This window comes from Sipha flava, unplaced genomic scaffold (genome assembly GCF_003268045.1).
Source record: "Sipha flava isolate LNK unplaced genomic scaffold, YSA_version1 34_pilon_pilon, whole genome shotgun sequence".
NCBI classification, from domain to species: Eukaryota; Metazoa; Arthropoda; class Insecta; order Hemiptera; family Aphididae; genus Sipha; species Sipha flava.
The window spans coordinates 1,162,690-1,185,665 of record NW_020273045.1 but is presented as its reverse complement, the minus strand read 5'-3'; the positions used below and the strand labels follow the sequence as shown (position 1 = coordinate 1,185,665).

At 27.2% G+C, this 22,976-nt stretch overlaps 6 protein-coding genes across 10 annotated transcripts; 4 read left to right on the top strand and 2 right to left on the bottom strand.

Moving 5' to 3' along the window:
- Nucleotides 1-2,661: 2,661 nt before the first annotated feature.
- Nucleotides 2,662-4,971, top strand: LOC112687496 (probable ribosome biogenesis protein RLP24). The gene is made up of 4 exons (XM_025560227.1): nucleotides 2,662-2,881; nucleotides 2,971-3,157; nucleotides 3,245-3,394; nucleotides 4,832-4,971. The coding sequence occupies exons 1-4, from the start codon at nucleotides 2,801-2,803 to the stop codon at nucleotides 4,954-4,956; spliced, it is 543 nt and encodes a 180-aa protein (XP_025416012.1). The 5' UTR covers nucleotides 2,662-2,800; the 3' UTR covers nucleotides 4,957-4,971.
- A 162-nt stretch (nucleotides 4,972-5,133) lies between these two features.
- On the top strand, nucleotides 5,134-7,575 carry LOC112687497. Its single transcript, XM_025560228.1, has 3 exons — nucleotides 5,134-5,255; nucleotides 5,368-5,448; nucleotides 7,278-7,575. Exons 1-3 carry the CDS (start codon nucleotides 5,219-5,221, stop codon nucleotides 7,442-7,444), a joined length of 285 nt encoding a protein of 94 aa, XP_025416013.1. The 5' UTR covers nucleotides 5,134-5,218; the 3' UTR covers nucleotides 7,445-7,575.
- A 151-nt stretch (nucleotides 7,576-7,726) lies between these two features.
- LOC112687495 lies at nucleotides 7,727-10,280 on the bottom strand. The gene is made up of 2 exons (XM_025560226.1): nucleotides 10,172-10,280; nucleotides 7,727-8,028 (listed from the first exon to the last, which is right to left on the bottom strand). The coding sequence occupies exon 2, from the start codon at nucleotides 8,017-8,019 to the stop codon at nucleotides 7,765-7,767; it is 255 nt and encodes an 84-aa protein (XP_025416011.1). The 5' UTR covers nucleotides 8,020-8,028; nucleotides 10,172-10,280; the 3' UTR covers nucleotides 7,727-7,764.
- Nucleotides 10,281-12,076: 1,796 nt separating this feature from the next.
- On the top strand, nucleotides 12,077-13,648 carry LOC112687417 (partner of xrn-2 protein 1-like). Of its 3 annotated transcripts, XM_025560112.1 has the most exons (4): nucleotides 12,273-12,302; nucleotides 12,940-13,124; nucleotides 13,212-13,354; nucleotides 13,477-13,648. In XM_025560112.1, coding segments are annotated over exons 1-4 (345 nt in total). In that variant the 5' UTR covers nucleotides 12,273-12,287; the 3' UTR covers nucleotides 13,479-13,648. The 3 variants fall into 3 exon arrangements, with proteins under 3 accessions (XP_025415898.1, XP_025415897.1, XP_025415896.1); XM_025560113.1 differs by lacking the exons at nucleotides 12,273-12,302; nucleotides 13,477-13,648 and adding an exon at nucleotides 12,077-12,179 and having other exon boundaries at nucleotides 13,212-13,359; XM_025560111.1 differs by lacking the exon at nucleotides 13,477-13,648 and having other exon boundaries at nucleotides 13,212-13,359.
- Nucleotides 13,067-14,823, bottom strand: LOC112687415 (rhodanese domain-containing protein CG4456-like). 3 transcript variants are annotated; one of them, XM_025560109.1, is made up of 3 exons: nucleotides 14,589-14,820; nucleotides 13,996-14,158; nucleotides 13,067-13,153 (listed from the first exon to the last, which is right to left on the bottom strand). In XM_025560109.1, the coding sequence occupies exons 1-3, from the start codon at nucleotides 14,719-14,721 to the stop codon at nucleotides 13,138-13,140; spliced, it is 312 nt and encodes a 103-aa protein (XP_025415894.1). In that variant the 5' UTR covers nucleotides 14,722-14,820; the 3' UTR covers nucleotides 13,067-13,137. The 3 variants fall into 3 exon arrangements, with proteins under 3 accessions (XP_025415894.1, XP_025415893.1, XP_025415892.1); XM_025560108.1 differs by lacking the exon at nucleotides 13,067-13,153 and adding an exon at nucleotides 13,734-13,882 and having other exon boundaries at nucleotides 14,604-14,823; XM_025560107.1 differs by lacking the exon at nucleotides 13,067-13,153 and adding an exon at nucleotides 13,734-13,882.
- Nucleotides 14,824-18,177: 3,354 nt separating this feature from the next.
- Nucleotides 18,178-21,471, top strand: LOC112687393 (dopamine N-acetyltransferase-like). Its single transcript, XM_025560065.1, has 3 exons — nucleotides 18,178-18,722; nucleotides 20,376-20,664; nucleotides 21,233-21,471. The coding sequence occupies exons 1-3, from the start codon at nucleotides 18,530-18,532 to the stop codon at nucleotides 21,435-21,437; spliced, it is 687 nt and encodes a 228-aa protein (XP_025415850.1). The 5' UTR covers nucleotides 18,178-18,529; the 3' UTR covers nucleotides 21,438-21,471.
- Nucleotides 21,472-22,976: the final 1,505 nt, after the last annotated feature.

Sequence of the window (22,976 nt, the reverse complement as noted above, 5' to 3'; positions counted from 1 at the left end):
AACCAACTTTGTATTTCAGTGGCGTATTAAAGAGGCGCCAAATGTGAATTTCATCAAGGCCCTAAGAGCCCTTCGAGTACGTTATACAAGCGTACATCAGAGACTTTCGAAGTCATGTATCAAAGAATGAAATGTATACTGTTCAACAACGAGACTAAAATGTAAAGACGGATTTCATTCGTTCGGCTTGATTTGCACTGACTGTTTAATGCACAAATCTGATTCGCGCAAATACCTGATCGTGTATACGGATATTAGGATCAATTTGATTCGCACAAATCACCTGCATGAGTTCCGGCACCGTCCGAAAAAAATTGAAATTTACCTATACAAGACACTTTGGTATTACCAAGCACTGTTGTTCACGGAACTATCTCTACTGTCGCCACACCGAATCATTTCAATACACTGAATTCGTACACTTTCTAACTAATGCACAGTGTCGATAGGTGACATGCACTTTTGTGGGGCAATTCGTCCTTGCATTTATCTTTGGTGGTGGGTTAGGGTAATTACTTTGTGTCAGGTGGTTGGGTGAATAAATTTACACTCTAGTTAGTAAATAATAGGAATGTACAAATCAAGTGACAACCGATCTGTAGATGGTAGGATACTATGATACGATAGAGCAATTCGGCAATCAATGCATGTCTTTATACCATATCAAGCATAAAGACATTTATATCTATTTCGCATACATGTTGAAGCTAAACGACTCTCGGATCTCAGTGATTATACACCATGTAAATACATAGATGTATTATTTAAAAGATCTTTTAAACATGTTAAGGTAGTTATTTAAATTACCAATAGCCCCGTGAAACATTTTTGAAACATCTTTTTTTAAATTACAGTTGTTTGAACAATGAAATAAATGTTTTTTTTAAGATTAAACATTTCTTTAATTTTAATAACGTATTTAATAATCAAATAATTAAACCTATATTTACATACGCTTCAAATTATATTAAATGTCTTTTTTTAAACCGCTATGAATTAGGTAAGTAATAGGTAAGGTAAATAGGTAATAATTAATACCTAATTTATAATTATCATTTTCAGTCTGTATGATTATTGATTTATGATATAACATGAGGCGTTTTACTCGATCATAATTTACATTATTAGTATGTGCTGTTTTAAGCAACACATTAAACAATAAATACAATCGTATTCTAAAATAGACTTGGACCTGGTTTTTCATTCATCCAGTTATTCGCTAGATACGTATCCGTCGGATAAATTTATCTGCCGGATAATCTTTCAAATAAAGTGATTCCGGTTTTTCAATGTAATTTTATTCTCCAAATAGCTATCTGATGGATAAAGTTGTCGGCAGTAAAATTATACTAATAGAAGGTAGTTACTGTTCATTATGGAACAAGTTACACACATTTATTTGATTATGATTGGTCAATGATGAAATTGATAAGGAATCGTTCGGTGATATTGACACATTGTAATACTGTATGTAATTATTAATCAATAATTATTAATTTTGTTGTGTTTTGAGTGTACTCAAACTTCTTTACTTTATGGTTTTGAGTGTTGACTCTCACTCGATATAAATTATATTCACTTCTTTTTTTAGCATGTCTGATAAAAACATATCCAAAAAACAAAGATCAACAAATTTCACATTTATGAAAAAAAACTTTTATTGACAAATGCTCTACAAAACTGTCACGTATTAGAAAATGAAGTGTTAACTAATAAATTACGAACAATATTTTTTCCATGTCTGAATCTCATCCTAAAGTCATGGTCATCTCACACCAGCATATGATTTATTCTTTCGTGTACAGAGTACAGACGATGTCAATAGTTCAAATATTGAATTGTTTCATAATCATCATCCTCTTCAAATAAATCTATGTATATTGAAATTGAAATTGTGTATATATACACATATATAGGTATTTAAATATTTAAAGTAGTATGATAAATTATGATAACTAACCATTTTTATGTTATCAGCTGTTAATTATCTGTCGAATAAGATTTATTTGATATAAAAAGTAACGGATAACTTATCCGTAACAATATCCATTAAATAAGGTCTATTCCCACATTGAAAAACTGAAATTTATCAATCTTTTCTTATTTGTCAGATAAATCAAGTTATCTGACGAGTAAATGTGATTGAAAAACCGGGCCTTAATAGTGCAGGGTATCGGCCGTTCGGCGTTCCCAGAAAATAAATTATTAATAATACCAAATATTAAACAAATAATACTATAACTATGATGGTTAAATTTACAATATATTTATTCAATCATGTAGCCTGTCATTATTTTGCTCTAACTTTTTGGGTGGTGGTATTCACAAAATTGTTTACTTTGCCCTACTAAATGAAATACAAGTCGGCGCCCCTGGTATCGATCATTACAATCGAGCGGACAAATATTGCATAATACGACGGTTTTACATTAGCCGCTAAGAGCTCAATGATATTTGGAGTTCATACATTCATAATTTGACTAAGTCAAAATTAAACGAACGATTTGTTAATACATAAATATTTATTTTAGTAAATTAAGAAATGCAAAATAGTTAAACTACATGTTGCCAACTTATTTATTTGAATTTTCTTACTACATGATCGGTGACCATGTCAAGTTTATCATGGTTTGTAATGCCATGATAATCATAATTATATTTTTCTTTTAACCACGTGATTGAATGATTAAAAAAAAAAAAAAAAATTCAAATTCTGTTTACTTGATCTCTTGACAAATCTTTACTATCATTTTAAACTGAGAACCAGATAATTAACTTTGGCGAACACGAAACACTTGAAATGCGTATCGATACTTGTTATTTTTGTTCGTCTAAAATATACCCAGGACATGGAATGCATTTTGTAAGAAATGATTGTAAAGTAAGCAAATATGAGAGAATACATAACATACGTTTGTTTCGTGCAACACTCTTGTTGTGTGTAATTGAAAATGATGTATTATGCTCTAGGTATTCAAATTTTGTCGCTCTAAGTGTCATAGAGCATTCCAAAAGAAAAAGAACCCAAGACGTGTAAGATGGACAAAAGCTTACCGTAAGGCTGTTGGTAAAGAATTGGCCGTCGACCCTTCATTTGAAATTGAAAAAAGACGTAACATACCCATGAAATATGACAGAGAATTTTGGCAAATGTCGAGTGAGTAGTCTGTACTTATTATTAAAAATGATGTAGTGTGTTCTATAATAATAAGTTGAATATAATAATGAATGTTTTTCATATTAGTGGAAGCGATTAAGAAAGTTACAGAAATTCAAAAAAAACGTCAATCAACCTATGTAATGCAGCGATTGCGTAAGGGACGAGAAGTTGAACAACACAGAGATATTCGAGAAGTTCAAAGAGATATGGCTTTGATTAAATCTCCTGCTGCAGGTACTATTATATCTTTGAACCAACATTTCATTATAAATCCTTCAGTAAATTTCATTTTTATTGTCAAACAATCTATTTCTCAATGTCTAAAATAGTGGTGCAAACAAGATTTGGTATAGGAAATTAAGTTCTGATTTTTTAAAAATTACAAATATTTTTTAGAAAGTTTGTTTTTTTATTTATTTTGAGTATATAAAAACTATAAAAATTTAAATTATGACAAATTTATTTCTACTGTGAACTTTTGATTATTTAATATTTGATATTAAAGCTAAAATATTAGTAAAAATTTTTTTATATATACAACTTAATTTTAAAAAACTTAGCTAGTTTCAACATTGTGCAAACTTACCATACATAGTAAGTTTATCACTATGCATCTCCTTTGGTTAAAATGTAATGTATTACAGAAAAATTAATTATACAATCAAACACCATAAAATAAACAATTATTAAGTTATCATAACTTGGAAACTAAGCTATAATATTTTTTATATTCTATCAGTTTTAAAAAAGTTATTATATTTCATTAAAATACAATTTAAAATAACCATAAGGTTTAAAATATTTAGTACCATTGCTAAACATTTTAATATTGTGTATTTTTTTTAAAATAAAATTTCATATTAATTTGAATATAAAAAAAATCAAAGGATTTGAATTATATAAATACAAACAGTAATATGGTATTATTATTTTATTATTATATTATTTATTTAGTGTAAGGTACAAACCCAACCTTTTTAATATGACTGGGGTGAATCCCATTAATAGGTACCCACCTACTCACCAAAAAAATCATAATTAAATAACAAGTATTGCATTGTGAACTATGAGTATTTACTATCTAGTAATTACATAATATTATAGATTATTTATCATGCAATAATAATAATATATCTAACAATCATTAAGTCACCCGCCACCTAAAAAAAGTTCTAGGGTATTTACTAGCGTTGGAAAAATCCAGATTTACCGAAGATTAAAAATTCAAAATCTGATTTTATTATAAAATCAGATTCTGGTTTCTAAATATTCAGATAATCCGAATTTATCTCACATCACTAGTATTTAGCCCACTTGCTACACATATTTAGTGCTACTAAATGTAAATAATATTAAATTATTATAAAATTCACCCATGGGTATAATAAAAACTAGAAATCTAGATTATATATATATATATATGTAGTCTAATATAAATTGCTTTATATATTATGTGATAGAAACATTTCAGTCAATATTAAGTTTTTGCAGTAATAATACATATTTTTATTTTTTTTTTTGTATAATTATGGATTAATCAATGGTGTTTTAGTCATAAGATTGTATTATATTTATTGGACTTTAAAAGTATTTTTTAATTAATTATTTTATCTTTCATTGTTCAATTTCCAGTTAAATTTATTAACTAAAATATAACTAATTTTCTTGTAGGACTTAAGCAACGTTTGGCTACTGAAGAAAAACTACTTGAAGAACAAGAAAATGATGTAGAGATGGTGGCCACAGAAGATGAGAATAATATAGATCATAGTAAATTGTCTTACATAAAAATATGAAATATTTCTAATTCTTTATTGATATTGTAATATGAATTTTAATATGAATATAAGAATGAATATAAGAATGAGTAATTATTTACATAAGATAACTACCCAACCTTATTTATTATACTGCATGGTGAAACAATGAGATAAGATACTGAATAAATATGTTCCCGCCCAATAGATACAGATAGTTTAAACTCGAAAGAATTGTATTATTATATTAGAGGTTTTAAAAAATATTTAGTTGAGAAGATTAAACACTATAATAATCAAAATGCGTTTTTCAACATTTCTTTTGTGTTTGATAATTGGTAAGTTTAATTTTGGCATAATTAAATTTCATCACCTTTCACATGTTGATATGTGTAATTAATAATGAAATGTTATGTTCTGACAACTAAAATGTATTATTAAATTTTTAAGTAACGATTTTGTTTCTTAATGAAACAGAAGCAAGAAGAAAAATTCTTAGAGGGAGAAAAACTATTACCAGAACATACTACAGTAAGTTGTAAAATATAATATATAATCAGTTATAAAATACATTTATATGTAGGTTTAAATTTATGTTTAGCTTAATATAAATAATAATTAAAATTATTGTTTTCTTTTAATGACTTATAAATTTAAATATTAGATTTTACTTCTTGATATTTGTTATTTGTTTAATAATTAGGATTTTGTTCATCAGATTGTGCATTAATTAATAAGATTGTTTTACTATTCGTCACTGATAAATTAGATCACAACATTAATACACTTATTATTTTTATGATTTATTTTTTAAATATATATTCAAGTTTGGAAAATTGTAATTCATGATGATTAGTAGTATAAAGGTAAGTCTAGAACCAGTGGCACCGTAACAATTTTTGAACAGTGGGGGCTGGGCACAGCTACAAATACAGAGGAAGATATAATATTATACCTATTACAACTGTGTCCGATCACATCAGTTGTTGGTAATTAAATGATTCATGAAATAAATTAGATTACAAATCTATTGTACAGTTGCATTAATGGATTTCCTATTCTAAAAGTTATTCTATTTTGGGTGTTGCGGTTAAATATTAAATTGTTTTTCTATTTTTTAAATAAGGGGTAATAGTCTCCATGTTATCTTATTCTTATATACATACCTCATATATTACATAAAATATTAACTACCTACTACATACATAATACATGCAAGTTATTTCTAAATAAAACAATTGATTTACTGTATGTGTATGTTAATACTTAAAAACGGATAGTTTTTTAAATAGATTTAAGTTTTGTTTCTATATTCAACAAAAAAATTAATGTAGACGATGGCTTATGTATTTTAATCACAGGAGTGTAAATTCTAGGAAAATGTCTGTGTGGGCTATGCCCTCACATAATTTTTCCCATGGGGGCAGTTACCCCCATTGTTCCGGCGCCCATGTCTAGGATACTTATCAAAATCCATAATTACTCTTCTCAGAATATGAATAAAAATTCATTTTTAAAACGTTTTACCTGTATTATCTACTTTTAAATAATTTGAATTTTGGGTTAGAACATACGTTTCCCTAAATACATTTTTACAATAGTATATATTTTATCGATAATTTAACAAAAAATGAAAACCAATAATCATTTTTCAACAAATAGGCCAGTCTAGGACAAACCACAAAAATTCATAAAAATGCAATTATCTTCATGAGGCACATTAACTATTGTTTTTTAACAAATTTTTAATGGAGTTTTTTGTGATCATGTTCATCCCCAGCAGTAAAAAATAAATTTTTCACAAAAAAGTGCATATTTTATTGATCTTTAATTGAATATAAATTATTTTACAATCATTTAGTATCAAAGCAAGTTCAAAAATTTTGAAACTTTTGTATCCAACTTTCAAAAAATACATGTATTCTCTCATCTGGTTCTGCTTCTGAATCAGGATTTGAAATAAATTCATCAAGATTATTATTATATATAAATGATTTAGACCTAAGTCTATTATCATAATCAGGGAGTTCATCAAATTAAAAGAGAAATTCATCATCATTATCAATTTCAATTTCATCACAAAAAGAATTGGAAAACTAAATTAATTTTCAATATTTGTAATTGCTTTCATAAATTCATTATATTCTTTAGGATTGTTATTAAAATTAATTTCAATATAATTCTCCAATTTTTATTTATTGAAAAAAAAAAATCATGTTTTTATACCTTTATTAGAAAAAATTATAGCATTTGCATATATCACATATCAAAATCATTAGATAAATAAAATATATTATCCTCATTATATCCTCTATAATCATAATCAAGAGATTTGTAATAATTAATTTTAATTTTTTCAGAATCATTGGGAATACCAGCTTGGTTATCGATTACATTCACTGGACTTGTTATATTAGGAATTTCAGGGATAATTTATGGAGCCTTGCAGAAATTTATTATAACTAATAATCAACCTCCACAACCAACACCCTCTTCAGTTCCACTTACTACAACTGAAATCCATTAGTATAACTATCATGAAATAATTTATTTTTATTTTGAGTATATGTTCTTAATAGAATATGAACATCTTAAATAAAAAGGGCAAATGATTGTTGGGAAAATTATTTTTCAATACATACAATGAAAACATGAAAATTAAATTCTTATTATTTATAAACAAATCCTTTCATTTTAAATAAAAAAAAACATTTTATTTTTCTTTTTATCAGTTTGAAATGAGTAATACACTAAATTATTTTAATAATAATACAACATTTATTACATTTACTTGATGTATTATTATATAGTATTACAAAGCTATATAAATCTATAAGTATAAATTATTCATGGTTTAATGACTTCTTCATAAAGAAATTTTAAAGAGTTTCCGAGTGAAGCAGCAGTGCCAATGACAATAAAACCAAACAGAAGACGGTCACTCATTCCACGTTTCAGGTATACTGGTACACCATCCTCTCTTTGGAAAAATTCTTGCCATTTTTTTAGTTCTTTTAAACGAGGATCATTATTAAGAGGTCGACTACAGTGGATATTTCTAGACAGCGGTTTTGTTGCTATCAACACTCTTCGGAGCGACATAATATGTATCTGTTAATTAAATAAAAACATATCAAACAGTTGGTAATAAGTATATAACATTATAAGTCATGACATTAATCCACTAAATTAAAATTAAATACTTGAAAAAGTAATTTTTAAGTATATATATATGTCATAGCTATATCGCAAAATCGATACAGATTTTTTACACTCAGTATAATTTTATTCACAAGGTTGTAAGCTATATGTACAGAAATACATTTATCGCACGTCTCAAATTTGATTTAAATTCATTATTAGTGATTTCAAGTACTAATAAAGTACTTATTTATGACTTCTAAAACTTATTTTACCCATCTAAATTTAATTTAAATTATTATGCATAGTAATATAGTAAATTTATATTATATTAATTTATTAATAATATTATATTTATTTTTTTAACGAGCAGTTAAAGCAGTATCTAGTAACTTACAATTTTTCTAACCTTTGGTGCACCAAAAATTCAAAAAGTGACAATATTAAAAAATTTGTAAATTCTATAATTAATGAAATCAAGGAAATTTTTGCTAGAATGCATTATTGTACATGGAAGATTAAGACAACATAGACAGCAACCAAGACGTCAAAAATATGCTTTGTGCATGGACCATAAACGGTCTATAACAGGAGTGGACAACTGACCCGCAAGCCTATTTTATCTGGAACATGCTACATTTTAAAATTACATTATACAATTTTAAAGTTTATCGCCTATACTCTAATTTATCGATATAATAATTGTTATCTGATATTAAATATCGTTAAATGTCTAAATATCATATTCTTCTTCTTGTCGTATCGGTTTTCATATTCCCTTCCCTTTCCAATAATCCACAATTTGTATTGTCTTGTCTGAGAAAACCGTGGTTGGTAGGATTGGTTAATTTAAGTTAAATTTAGATGGGTAGAATAAGTTGTAGAAGTCATAAATAAGTACTTAATAAATATTTGGAATCACTCATAATAAATTAACGTCAAACTTGACCTGAGCGATAAATGTTGTATTTCAGTAAACAAAGTGAATGACCACATTGTGAAAAAAATTACACAATGTTAAATTGGAATGACTATTCTATGAAAAAATGACCTACCTATTCGTGAAATATTTTCAAATTACACAAAGCGTAAAAAAATATGTTTCCATTTCATGAAATGATAATTTTTACAAAATGACTACAAAATATACATGTAAAGGCAGTACCCAAATTTTTTACAAGTGGTTCTCTTTTTTAGGACCAATTTAAATTACGGACACCTACAGAAAGTATCATAAGAAGCATGCAAAATAAATGAACACTAGTTTTATTTTCATATAGGCCACTGAATGAACTTGCAGTATGAGAACCACTAATAAGTATGAATTAAGTGAATTACACTTGGAAACTATAATACAGAATTACTAGAATATAACAACTAAAATACATTAAATACAATCCTGATATATTAATAATTTATATATATAGTATCCTATAATATATTTGATTGAAAATCAAATTGAATTTAACGCTAAAAATGAATTAAAGTCTTATAAAGTAGATTTAGTCATTAGTTTATATAAAAAAATGAATTAATTTTATTTGCCGTCCTCGGTTTTATAAAGGAGAACAAGAATGTATTTTCTATCAACTGATGTGTAATATTTTAAAGGCCTTATTTACAAGAAGATATATTTTACCGTTTATTTAACTATTAATAATAAATAATATCACATAAGATATAGAACTGTCATAAATATTAAATATAAGAAATTAGTCAGTAAATATAAATACAGTTAAGTACTGAATATTTTGATGAAATAACGCTTTATAATATCTATAGACTAAAATAAGTATGTTTTTGGAAATCATAATATAAAATAATAGTGTCTTAGAAACGATGATTGATTGTACTTAATGCTTAATAGAAAACACAAAAAACATTATTGTATTACTATTACTGAAATAGAATGTCATGACTTAAAATTAATTTCTATATTCTTATGACAGATATTAATTTGAATGACATTGGACTAAAATGAAATACCTATCAAACTAAAATAAATAGACAACGAAAAAAGGATTTTAATGTCGATTTATCACTACGAAAATTTCTTACTCGCAGTAATCGGAAGAAAATTGAATATGAAAAAATGAATTAAGAGTTTACTTACTTTGTATGAACGATTTAAGGGTGCAGCGGCCAGCGATGTATGGGTGGTTTGGTCAAATTCGAAGAATCATTAAGGTAAAACTAAATCAACCGTAACCTTCATAGAAAAAAAATTATCATAGATAACAGTCATATGTTGAAAACATCTGGGGCATGGAGGAAATGTAACTTCGCCATTGCGGGGATAAACACCGCCCATTTTTGAGCCTTTTGATGTTTTCGTCATATTTCAATAAATTGGAAATTGTATTACACACGTAAAATGTCCGATGTACACCGTTAATAAACGGAAAATATTTATTATGAACAATGATCGAAACGAGTAAAAACAGTTTTTCCGCGTACGTAAATCAATGCATTCTACTGCATGTGGCAACGTATGCGCTGACGTGAATATAATCTTTGGAGATAATATTTAGCGGTTCTGAAAAGTTAGTATCTTACTCAGTCCGCGAAAAATTTGACCAATATGTGCTGCTTATTGTCATGCTAATCAGAAAAACCTTTTAGAATTGGGATAAACATGATCAGTGGCGTCGAACTTCTAAAATTTTACTCAGGCCAAATAAAAATACAACGGCCTCAAGAACCCTAGCGACCACAAACCTAAATTTTTTACTTAGCACAGAAAAATAATTTTTGCTCTCAAATTACGAGTATTAAGCATAATTCATACTAGTCAGACACCATTCGGCAAAATATGTATTATGTGTTTTAATTTAGGTAATTTACATTTGAATGTTTGCGTTCGGTTCATACACGTACTGATCCAACAGAATCCGTTTGGTATTGCTCGCGGGGTCAGAATATTACAGAGTGCAAACCATTGATCAGGGGGGCCTAGGGGCCGCGTCCCCTTCCCAAGCCCATACCGTATTAATAAAAAAAATGTATATTGTTAACAAAAAATGCATATTATAATATGAACTATCATACGACACGCACAAATATGTAGATAGAGCCATAGAGGTATAACGGTTGAATGGAGTTTCTCCACACTTCGGAGACTAAAAACCTGGCTTCGTTCAATGATTACTGAAGATAGACTATCAGCATTATGTTTAATTAATGTATTTCATAAAGTAGATGTTCTAGATCAAATAAATCATATCATTGATATTTTTGCCAATTTTAAAAATAGACGTCTTGAATTTGAGTTATAAAAATTGTTGTTTTCTTTTTGATACAAGATTTTGTAAAATTATAACTTCCCCCCCCCTCCTCCTAACCAAGGCTCTGGAGCCGCCCCTGCCATAGATCGGCTCCTTTAATCCCCGGCCTCATTTTAAAAATGTAATCAGGCCACGGCCTGACCTAAGCATAAGGTTTGGCGCCACTGAATTTAACGACGGCACTGACTGCACTAACTTATTTACCTACTTCTTCTGGCGAATTCTATGTCCACCGGCCATCACAGCTCTTGAAAAACTTTGTGATTTCTCTCTCACTCATTCGGGATATTTTTACCAGAAAAAAGAAACTAGGCAAAAATCATGTCTTGCTGTCTTTATAGGACATAATAATCGAGTGAAATCCGAAGTGTGCCCCTGGACCAAATCATTCAAGGTAAATTCATAGGAGAGGCTCGATTTTTTTTACAAAAGAACATAATCTGTGGTGTAGAATTTTAGAGCAACGAAAAATTTTTTCTATTGTTTTCATAGCAGAACAATAAATTCAACCGTTTACAAATGTTAACATATATATTACTTTGAATCAATTTTTGTTACTGAAAAAAATAAAAACGCTTCATCACAGATAACGTTCTTCTCTTAAGACACAAAAAAAATCTGATTCTATGAATTTACACGTATGGTGTACCCTTTGTAAAACGTATTTTTGTTGTATTGCGGGTTCTCAATATACAAATCAAAATAATTCGTTTTTCGAGTCTTATCAGTTCGCTACGTTTATCACGACGACATAATCATTGCTTACATTCAAATATTCAATGTAAATTTTGTTTATCTATTAGTTGTTTGTTTTGGCATTTCATTTCTTTGAATCAAGTAAGTTTATTTTGTTGTTAGAAATTCAAGCTTAATCTATCATCATTGTCATAACGATTATGATATGAAATGTAGCCATGTTCAGTTACTTTTACAAAGTCGCTACTAATGGCTGTGATTAATGTACTGTACCAACAATAGCTGATTTATTAAAACAATAATATATTTACTAACTAAATTAATCATTCCATATCTGTCTTTCCTTCCCAAGACTTCTCTTCCTCCAATACAATTCTGTTTTTAAATTCCTGCTTTCCAATTATCACCTTCCTCATCATTCTTTTCATATTAAACACTGGCTTTCTTATTTAATAAATAAAAAAAATGATAACACAAATGTACTTAAATGTTTCATTTTATTAATGGAGCTATAAATATTGAACATTAAAAACAATAAAAAATAAATTTATATCTGTTTAAATATTTGATACATCCGGTTTACTTCATATGTGCAATAATTCTACATAATACTAGTGGAAAATATCAGACTATGTTTTCATAGATACTAATTAGGTACATTTTAAATGTTGTATAAAATTCATTTATGTATTACATAGTTAAATTAATAAATAATGTATTTAAATTGAACAATTATTAGGATTACTTTACCTTATTAATTTAAGTACCAAATTTAAAATTGCTATGTTGTGTCTAATATAAATAAATAACAATAATTTCAAACTAAAATCTATATTATGTACTCGTATTTCAAAATAAACTACTGTTCTCATCATATAATATGTATTTCTATTCACATTAGGTATACATCAATAAAATGAGCTTTGACACAACTTGGGATGTCGATAAATATAAATCTGAATTTGAATATGAAGACCATTGGCAGTTTAGACGTCAATTTTTAATTGCTCATCAAGATAAATTTCCTGAAGATAGACTAGTATGCTTAGCTCAAGTTTTTTTCAACGTTGAATTTTTAGGTTGCAAGTGAGTTCAATTATTAAATGTTTAAACATCTGTGAATATAATTTTTTGAGTCAATTGTATGTAAGTATTAATATTCAATTTTTCAAGATATCCTAAAAAGACCATGGATCTCATTGAAAAATTATCTGAAGGTCTAGCTGATGAGTTAAGAGAAAATCGCAAAGGTAAATTACAAAGAACCTTTGTTGGAGCTTCAGATGCTGCAGAAGAAAGAGCTAAAAATAAACGCTGTTAGTGGATTTACTTAAAGTTTTTAATACTACAGTTTTTATATAATTTATTGAATATTTTTATATTAATTAAAAAAATATATTTGAAACTAAATTATTAATGTTTATTATATGTATTTCAGGAAATGATCAAGCAGTTGTATTGACTATAAATAATAAACAATGGAATGTATAAATTAAGATATTAAGTGGAATTATAAGAATTATAAAAACCAAGGGTAGTATAGTTCATAACTAAATAGGTTTATTTATTTTGTAAATTATTTGTTTAATAAATAAGATACACACAAATTATATTTTGTACACATATTTTAAACTGAAAAAATTGGAGTTCTTAATACTGACAGGTAATAATAAATTATAGTCATAGTAATCATCAAAAATTCAAAATATATATATAATTTAATATGATTCATTTAAAATTATAGTTTTATTAGCTATTTATTATTTTCTGTGATGATGTCACTTAATCATGATCTAGGATATTTCACGGACCATTCGGCCCAACCACCTGTATAATTGAATAATCTGTAATGTTCAAGTATAAAATAAGTTAAATTTTACATTTTTAACTTTAGATGTTGGTTATCTGAAAATAATGATTACCATAACCATACATAAAAATTATTGAAACTATTTACTTTTTATAGTTTAGTTTGAATGCAATTTCAGCTGCTCGTCGACTCCTGTTTCCTCGAGCACATGAGAATACAATCTCATCATTCTCCTTTTCTGGTTTAGATAATTTATACTTGTCTTTAAACACGTTTGCCGGTAGATTTAATTCATTTTCTAACTCACCAACTAAAATGAAAGTTACATTTTGTTACAAGTTTATACAATTTTTTTACTTAGAATGTGTTAATATTAGAGTTATAAGTTTCTTCAATTACTGATATCAAGTTGAAGATATTTTCAGAATATATTTTTTCTACTCAGAATGGAATTAAAACATACATTGATTAATACAATTTAAAATCTTAACTAATAGCTTATATATAAGTGCTGTTTTGGAAGTTTCTATGATAATATGGATTTTATTTTTAATTAATTATAAAAACAATTACAATATTATAAATCTGCCATTCTTTCCTTGAGAACATTTTTTGAAAATTTAAATTATAATTCATAGAAATGATTCTACAAATATAAAACAATATTTTTAGTTAATCATAATTCTAACTCTCTAAATAACAACATTTTATTAAATATGATTGTCATAATATAACTTTACGCGGTATGTTAATACTGTTTGGTATTGATCCTGTTGCAGCAAGCTCGTGATTCTCACGGACATCGATCACGAAAGATTTTCGGTCCATTTTTACTAATAATCCATCATAATCCACATTTTCATAAACCGACATTATCTTGTGGTAAATAGTGACAGCGTACAATGTTTTGTACAAAGTTGTATTCCTATAAGCTATAGTGTGTATACTGATGAGTGATAATGACAAAAGTCAAAATATATAACTCTATTATGTACTTCATTAGCCGTGGAGAGTAGTAAGCAAGGAGGGAGATTAACCAATTGCCCAATTACTCACAATTAGTGAGTTTCTAATAATTGTTTGAAGTTGTCACCTTTATTATGAATAACGTTACCTATACCATATATATATATATATATATATATATATATATATATAATTATATAATTAGGCAGATAGAATTATGAACACATTAGAATACATCGGTAGTTACTACCTGATACTACGTATATTATATGTTGGTAATGAAAGGATATACCTTTAGGCAGTTCCTAAGGAATTATAGAAGCGCCTTCTAAATATAATTTTCAGAGGATATGTTACTATTTTAGAATACTGTCCACGCGTAAGTTAATATTGTGATTGAACCAATATTAAAAGCAACAATAGAAAAATTCGGAAAAACTGTACACTTCAAGCAATTTCTTTCAAAAAAATATCCTGATTACAGTACTGCCTATAGGTAAATCCAAGAGTTCGTTAATGTTTACCTTTTTTAATTATGCAACATTAGCTATTATGGATATTTTCGTCAGAACCCAGAATCTACTATAGATTAAAGAGATTAAAAAAATACATTAAAAATAATAATATTATTCGAATTTATAACGGAGGTGCAATTGTCGCCTGCATTAATTCTCTGATCGAGGAGCGTCTAAAGGTTGCAGTTGTATTGTTCGTACTACATACCGTAATACTTAATTAAGTGGTACAATACTAGTACTATTTGTTTTAATTTTCTTATAATATGTGCACTAGTACAATAGCTATTGTACACAAGCGTACGTTTTAATATTGCTCAGTGTGGACGCACGTATCCGTCGAAAGGCTTACAACAAAGTGGAGTTAAAATAATCGAATAATAATTAGGTACCTAATAACATTAAGGGTGTATAGGTATTTGGATCATTCAACGCTATCAGTTGTAATAATTACTCACGCAACTCACTTAAATTTTTAAAATATATACAGAACATTCGATAGTAGGCATGGGTTTTATTTGAATACCTATACATAATAATTATTACAATAAAAGTAAGTCGATTCAGAAAAATAACAACGATTGGAGTGCATTTTTTCGATAACAATACATTTTTAGACTTTAAATACAGTAAGTACTACATTCTACTCCTCTATAGCAACCCTTATATTACGAGTTCAGCGGAGTTTCCAGAGAGGGGGGAGGTTAACGGGTTATAGCCCCCCCCCCCCGAAATTTCTTTCTAATTTTGTAAGATATACAATAATTTTAAGACAAATGTATAATTTTATATTATATCATCATCAAGTAATTTTCACTGTTTTAACAAACTAAATGATAACAAATTTTATATTTTAATTTATGTTTAATGGACTTATTATTAAAATTAAAAATTGGTACTTAATTAGGAGAAAGAATTGAAAATTTAACCTTCCTCCCTCCAACAAATATTTTTTGGTAACGCCATTGTACGAGTGCATACGTCATGATACATATTTAAATATTAAGTGAATATATAAATTACAATAATTGTGTGCAGGTTTTGTCTAGTGATGTTTTCTAAATTTGATTTGGTAAATATCTACAAAACTCTTTTTTTCGCAGCTCGTTTAAACTTTTATAAGAGGCCAATTAAACTTTGCTCTTTCACTTCGAAAAAAGAAATTATTTCCGTACAGAAATACTTCATCCATAAAAAACAATACAATATTTCGTATACTTTTTAAGCATATAATTATGTTCAATCAACCCAATTTTTGATAAACTTCAAAAATATTATTAAAATAATTGTAGTTATTGTTTAAAACATGTTTTATATTATGTTTACAATAAATTATTATTATATAAGTAATTATTATCATCATTTTTTCTGAGATTTGATTTATCTAGCCGCCCTAAATGTTTAGCCACTCTTATTTTTTGAACACCTTGCACACCTGGTTAGCACAGCCCTGGATATATCTTGGTGTTAAGTAGGTGTCTACTCCTTAACATCTAATTAATCTAACAATGCGGTATTAAACAAAATACAAGAATAAAAAATAGTGTACGTGCATTATATTTGTATGTTCAAAATCATATAATATAGCGATGGTCAATGGACTATTTTTATTGAATACTTTGAGCTACAACGGAAGTCGAAGTACATTAAACAGACCCTTATGGGAGATATTGCGATTATGAAGACATTCACACGACGATAAAAGTCATATCTCATTTCTTGTCCTTTACCGAATTCCATAATGGTATTATTATATTTAAATAGCTTATAAATTAGTTTACTATCTATATAGAGGTGTACAATAAATAATTATGATATGATAATACTACATACATCATATGTAATTAACTTGACGAAGTAGATGACTGACTGTGAATGATTGTTTAATATTTCTGCTAATGATTTAGAGAGAATGTTTTTGTGTTGAGGTGTATTCAATATTCCGTAAGCTTGTGCTTGAGGGTTACTTAAATTCCGCAGGCTGTACAAATAGGAGGTTTTTCCTTGAATATTAGGTAACTTTTATTGTGTCTAATTCTAAGTCTTATTAGTATCACTTCAATTTTTTATAGATATTTTTATCGGAATGGGTAACTACCTGTCATATCTTATTAATTATGAAGTATATTCATTCCTATATGGTACTTGTGTAATACGTTTTAATTACGCCATATGATCTATTCGTATGTATTGAATTCACATTGGAAATATGTATGTGTATAAGCATATTACGTAACTTTTCAGATATTAATCTCGAGTTCATATGACTTATAATGATGTAATAACTATAGGTGTTTACTTTCTAATACCTAAATAAATAATAATATATTGCTGTCATTTTTATTCTCGCATTTAAACTTATACCATTATCTTTACATATAGTGCACCTACATAGATTTACATAATTATTATTTAGTGCTATTATAAGAGCCGTATAATAATTTCGATTAGGTTTTTTATTCTTTCTCTGAAATATTAAAATCAGCCTTTAATATATAATTTTACTTATTGCAAATCAATTTCTAAGGATGATATTTAAAACTATGTTAAATTCTATAAGTACCAGACTATACAAATAGTTTTATCTGTTTAAACAATTTCAGTGTGTGCTAACTCGCCTAAACAATTTAACGTACAAAACCCTATACCTACTTTTGTAAATTACTAAAAAGCTAAATGTTATTTTAGGTAGGGATATCTACGTAACCAAAAGAAAAAAAAATAGCGCATAGATTAGCTAAATAGCAATAACAACAAAAATTATAATCAAGCTACTATGAGTGTCGTTTTGATTATCTTGTTATTTAAAGTATTTTACATTTATATGTATTATCGTTAATTAAGGTTAATATTTTACACGAGCACGTTTTTATACAGGTTAGCGTAAGCATATAATATTTAGTATATAATATGTAACATGCATCCACCATAATGCAGCCAGTTGTATAAACGAAAGGATTAAAAGTGTTCATTTTTTATTATTGTTTACATGTATACCTATCGTATTTTGTTCAGTAAAATAATAAGTAGGGATCTATCTATGCGGTATGATGGCATATTTCAACAGATTTCAACAGATTTCATTGGAAGTTATGTTTTAACGCGCATAGAGGCGTTTAACTTTTAAACAAAATTAGTTATAGATATAAATAATAATAATTATATATGAAGAATAATTTCGATTTGTGATTGGAAAAAAAATGAATAAATTCAACAATAAAACATATTCCTACAATATCGTGCCAATAACTTTCGATGATAAAAAAAATGTCAAAGAATTTTTAACAAACTTTTTTTTTCGACAAGAGCCGTTAATAGTGTGTTTAAAATTATTCGAAGATGTTAACTCATTGGAAAAACTTAAAAATTATGGCTTCAGAACATTGGATAATGGTGAGCTTATTATTAATACATATTAATCCAGTGCTAACTGCAGTAAGCTTATTAAACATCACACACACACACACACACACACACACACACACACACATATAGACATAATTATTATGATTAATACACAATACAAGTATGTATTTACATATAATTATTAAAATTGTTTGAACGATTATAAGTTATCAATTGCTATAGTTTATTTTTGTTACATTAATCTATGCATTTCTTCTTTAATACCTATTGAGTACTTTTAGTACCTATATACAGGCCCGTATTTAAGGTAGGGGTGCACGGGTAAACACATGCCCGGGGGCGCCAAGTCTTAGGGGTGGCAAAATATTTTAGCAAAATTAATTTTAAAAATTATGTACCTAATGAAAAAAAATAAAACAATAAAATAAGAAAATCGTATGTTTTATTATGTTATAATTTGTTAATTAAAAAAAGTATTAAATCATTTTCATTTATAAGTTATATTTTATTATTAAAGAATCTTGATTATGAACGAAATAATAAGTTTTATATTATTATTATTTTTTTTTTGGGGGGGGGGGGCATAAATTATATGTCTGTAGGCACAAAAGTCTTAAATACGGGCTTGCCTATATCCATATATATATATATATATTCTGTAAGTAATAATTTATAACTCGTATACTTAATACAAATAATAATAATAACAGCTAACTACTTAATAAATTCTATTAAACGTTATATCCAATCGAATTGGTTACTTTTTACTGGTTTAGTTAATAGTTATTTATATAAATATACCTGATATACGCTAATTATTACTTCATGGCAGGGACGTATTTATGGGGTGGTTACTGAGTAGGCTGCAGTCCCCCCCTCGAAATTTTAAGAAAATTTAAAAAATATTTTCATGGTCTATAAAAGTCGCTGCAAAAGTCTTAAATTTCATTTTATTGACTTTAAATTCGTATTTTTATTTTGTTAGCTTATCTTACCCTTCATAGACAAAATTTACCACGAGAGGTAATACTGAGAACAGTGCCGAATTAAACATTTGTGGGCCCCTAAGCAATTAAAATTTTGGGCCCTACAAAATTATTTTTTACACATACCTTTAACATTACTATCCAATAATTAAAATAAACAGTTTTAATAATAACTAACTATTATTAATAAATAAAGTCATGTTTATTAAATTTTTTATTTTCAAGAAAAATTAATTAATTATTATATTATTTATAATTTTTTCAAAATAATTTTATTATTATTACTGCATATAATATCTACAACTTAATATATATTATATTTCATAATGACTTTTGTCCCTTAAATTCGTAAATAAAATACAGGTATTATTAAATAAAAAAAATATAGTTTTCCGTTTTCATAGGGCCCCTTAAATGATTGAGGCCCTAAGGCGAACGCCTATTCCGCCTAATGGGTAATCCTGCACTGACCGGGAATTATAGATACTATTTATAAACCTGTATTTAATAATTATATGGAATTTTATTTTGAATTTGATACTTATTTCCTAAATATATCATTATGCAGCGAGACGAGTGCCTAAAAAATATCAGTACCCGGTAAACCGTTTTAATTCTAGGATAATGAAGTTACCTAGTTTATAAAAAACACGATTTAAATATCATTAATTACACTATTTTGTATAATATTCAGGATTAACGCTAAAAGCAGTATCTCCTAATGGAGATTTGATAGGTGTGATTTCAAACGAAATATTGTCTAGAGACAGTGAAGAACACAATAACTACAGCGATGACAGTAGTTGCCAAGATGACAGTGTTAAGTTTAAGAAATTTATGACACTTTTTAAAAAAGTCGAACAAGAATCAGACGTATTTAAAATGCATCCCACGTTAAACCGTGTTATGGACATTAAAATAGTTGCGGTGGATGAAGCATTCAGAGGCCAAGGAGTGTGCAAAGCTCTATTTGATAAAACAAAGTACGTATGCTTAACTGGAGTGGTTTTTGTGCAATTTCCAACATTAATGATTATATATTAATTCATCACAATTTGTTTAAAATACAATAATTTATACCTAGTGTACCACTTAAATCAATACTATACAACACACAATACCAATATACAATATACAAATATATAAACATACAATACAATACCACTATAATCAAATATAATTTACCTAATTATTAACTTTAATTTTGAAATCGTTAAGATAATAGTAAATTATTACATGTTATTATTAAAGTACAATGTATCTATATCTGCATAGCCAGTGGACCTAACTATCATACTCCGATGTATTAGCTTTTTAAATCTTTGGCCCTTAAGAATGTCCCTTTTTCTGTTTATTGTTTCACACACACACATACGTACCGTGTTTAAGGATAGACCACTGATGAATTAATCATGAATCAGCATTTTGATTTTATTATTTCAAACATAATATTATTCGTAGAACTTTGAAGCTAGAGTCGTAACTATAAATGTTAGGGACAATCATCAAGAGTACAATTGTGTTTATTATTATTCCAAATAACAATTTCAGAGAGTTGGCGTTGGAGAAAAAATGCTCAATGTTACGCGTCGAATGCAGTAGTTATTTTTCAGGTAATGCTGCGAAAAAACTTGGATTTCAGTGCGAGTATTCATTGCGGTATCGAGAATATAAGAACGAAAAAGGTGAATTGGTATTCGATCCGCCGTCTCCTCATGAATATTTTAAAGTATATACACTTCTTATTGATAAATAATAACATCGAAATAATATAGGTACAAATATATAAAACAAAATAAAACCGTTGTTTAATAATGAGATTCTGTTGTTTTTGTTTTTGTTTTGTTTATGGTATACCATTGAATCCGTAAATATAAAGCGTAGTTTGTCCCGACAAAAATTTAACTAACAGCTTTTAAGCATTTCATTCCAAATTTAATTCAATGTTCTATTTAAGCTGATCTAATGTTTCAATTAATTGAAGTTCTAAAGAATTTTCAATGTTATATTTATATTAAAATTAAAAGCAATCCAACAATATCAAAGGCGATGCACAAAAAAAAAAAAATTATTTATTAGTCAAAAACTAAATGCATAAAAAAATGAACAAATTTCAAGATTTGAATTTACAATAACAGTATCTTTTAAATTTTTGCTGAACATTTAATTATTTTTACATTTTATTTATATTAATTTTAAATATAATATTTTATTTCATTTTTTTGATGTGTAAACATTACGGTATTCAGATCCTTCCGTTTGGGCAGTGAAAATTTTCGAATATACTGTAATACATATAATATGTTTTATTTTACAAACTAAATTATTATATTTTAAATTCATTATGTTTTATGAAATACATTGACTATTCCAGTGTATTTGAACTAATTCCCGAGCTGTTACGAAGGTTTATCCGAATCCGTTTCCAACTTCCCGGGTCAAAGGTCAATTTTCATTTCCATTGAATACAGATTTAGGACTGTCTATATATTCTGCGGGTATAGTTATAAACAGGGCTCAGGAGTTAAAGCATTTGCTTAATTTTATGGATTGACTTAAAATTTAACAGGGCGCTATAGAAGTGTATGTCAAGTTATAACACGTAGATACAATTATGAAATTTGAAAGTTATATATTAAAAAACTGTAAAAATCAAAGTTGCTCAAAAAAAAAAAATAGAGTAAACCAAATCCAGTGTCAAAAATGGTGGTTCCTATTTGAGAAATTTTTATTTTACTGTGCATGCGCAGATAAAAAAAAAGTTAAAAATTAGAATTTATCAAAAACATATGCATTTACATGTCCAGTATCCTGTAAAAAAAAACTCGAATTAAATGCAAGGTCATGCGTTCGAAATATTTCCGGTTACCTTTAAAATTAAGTACACGGTATAACCTAACCGGTAAGTGGAGAAAAATGAATTATCAATAAATGTATCTATAATAATTGGAGAGAAATGGAATAGATTTTAATTTTAAAATGGAAGTAGTGTAAAATTTACAGTGGAAAAAAAACGCTATCTAATTTTCATAGAAAAATAGTTTTGGCCCAAAAAATACATGTTTTATTTTAATAGATACTTGGGTAGCACTTATTTAAAATGGTTTATGGTTGTAATGGAAATGTACTTACTGTTTAATTCATTATTTGTTAAGTATTCTCTCGTGGTAAAAATTGTTGACACATCATACAATATTCATTTATATGAGTACTTATAAAACTTATAACTCCTTTTTAAAACTTCAAATATTTTAATACTTAGACGATTTTCTACTAGATTAAAGTTTTTTAATGT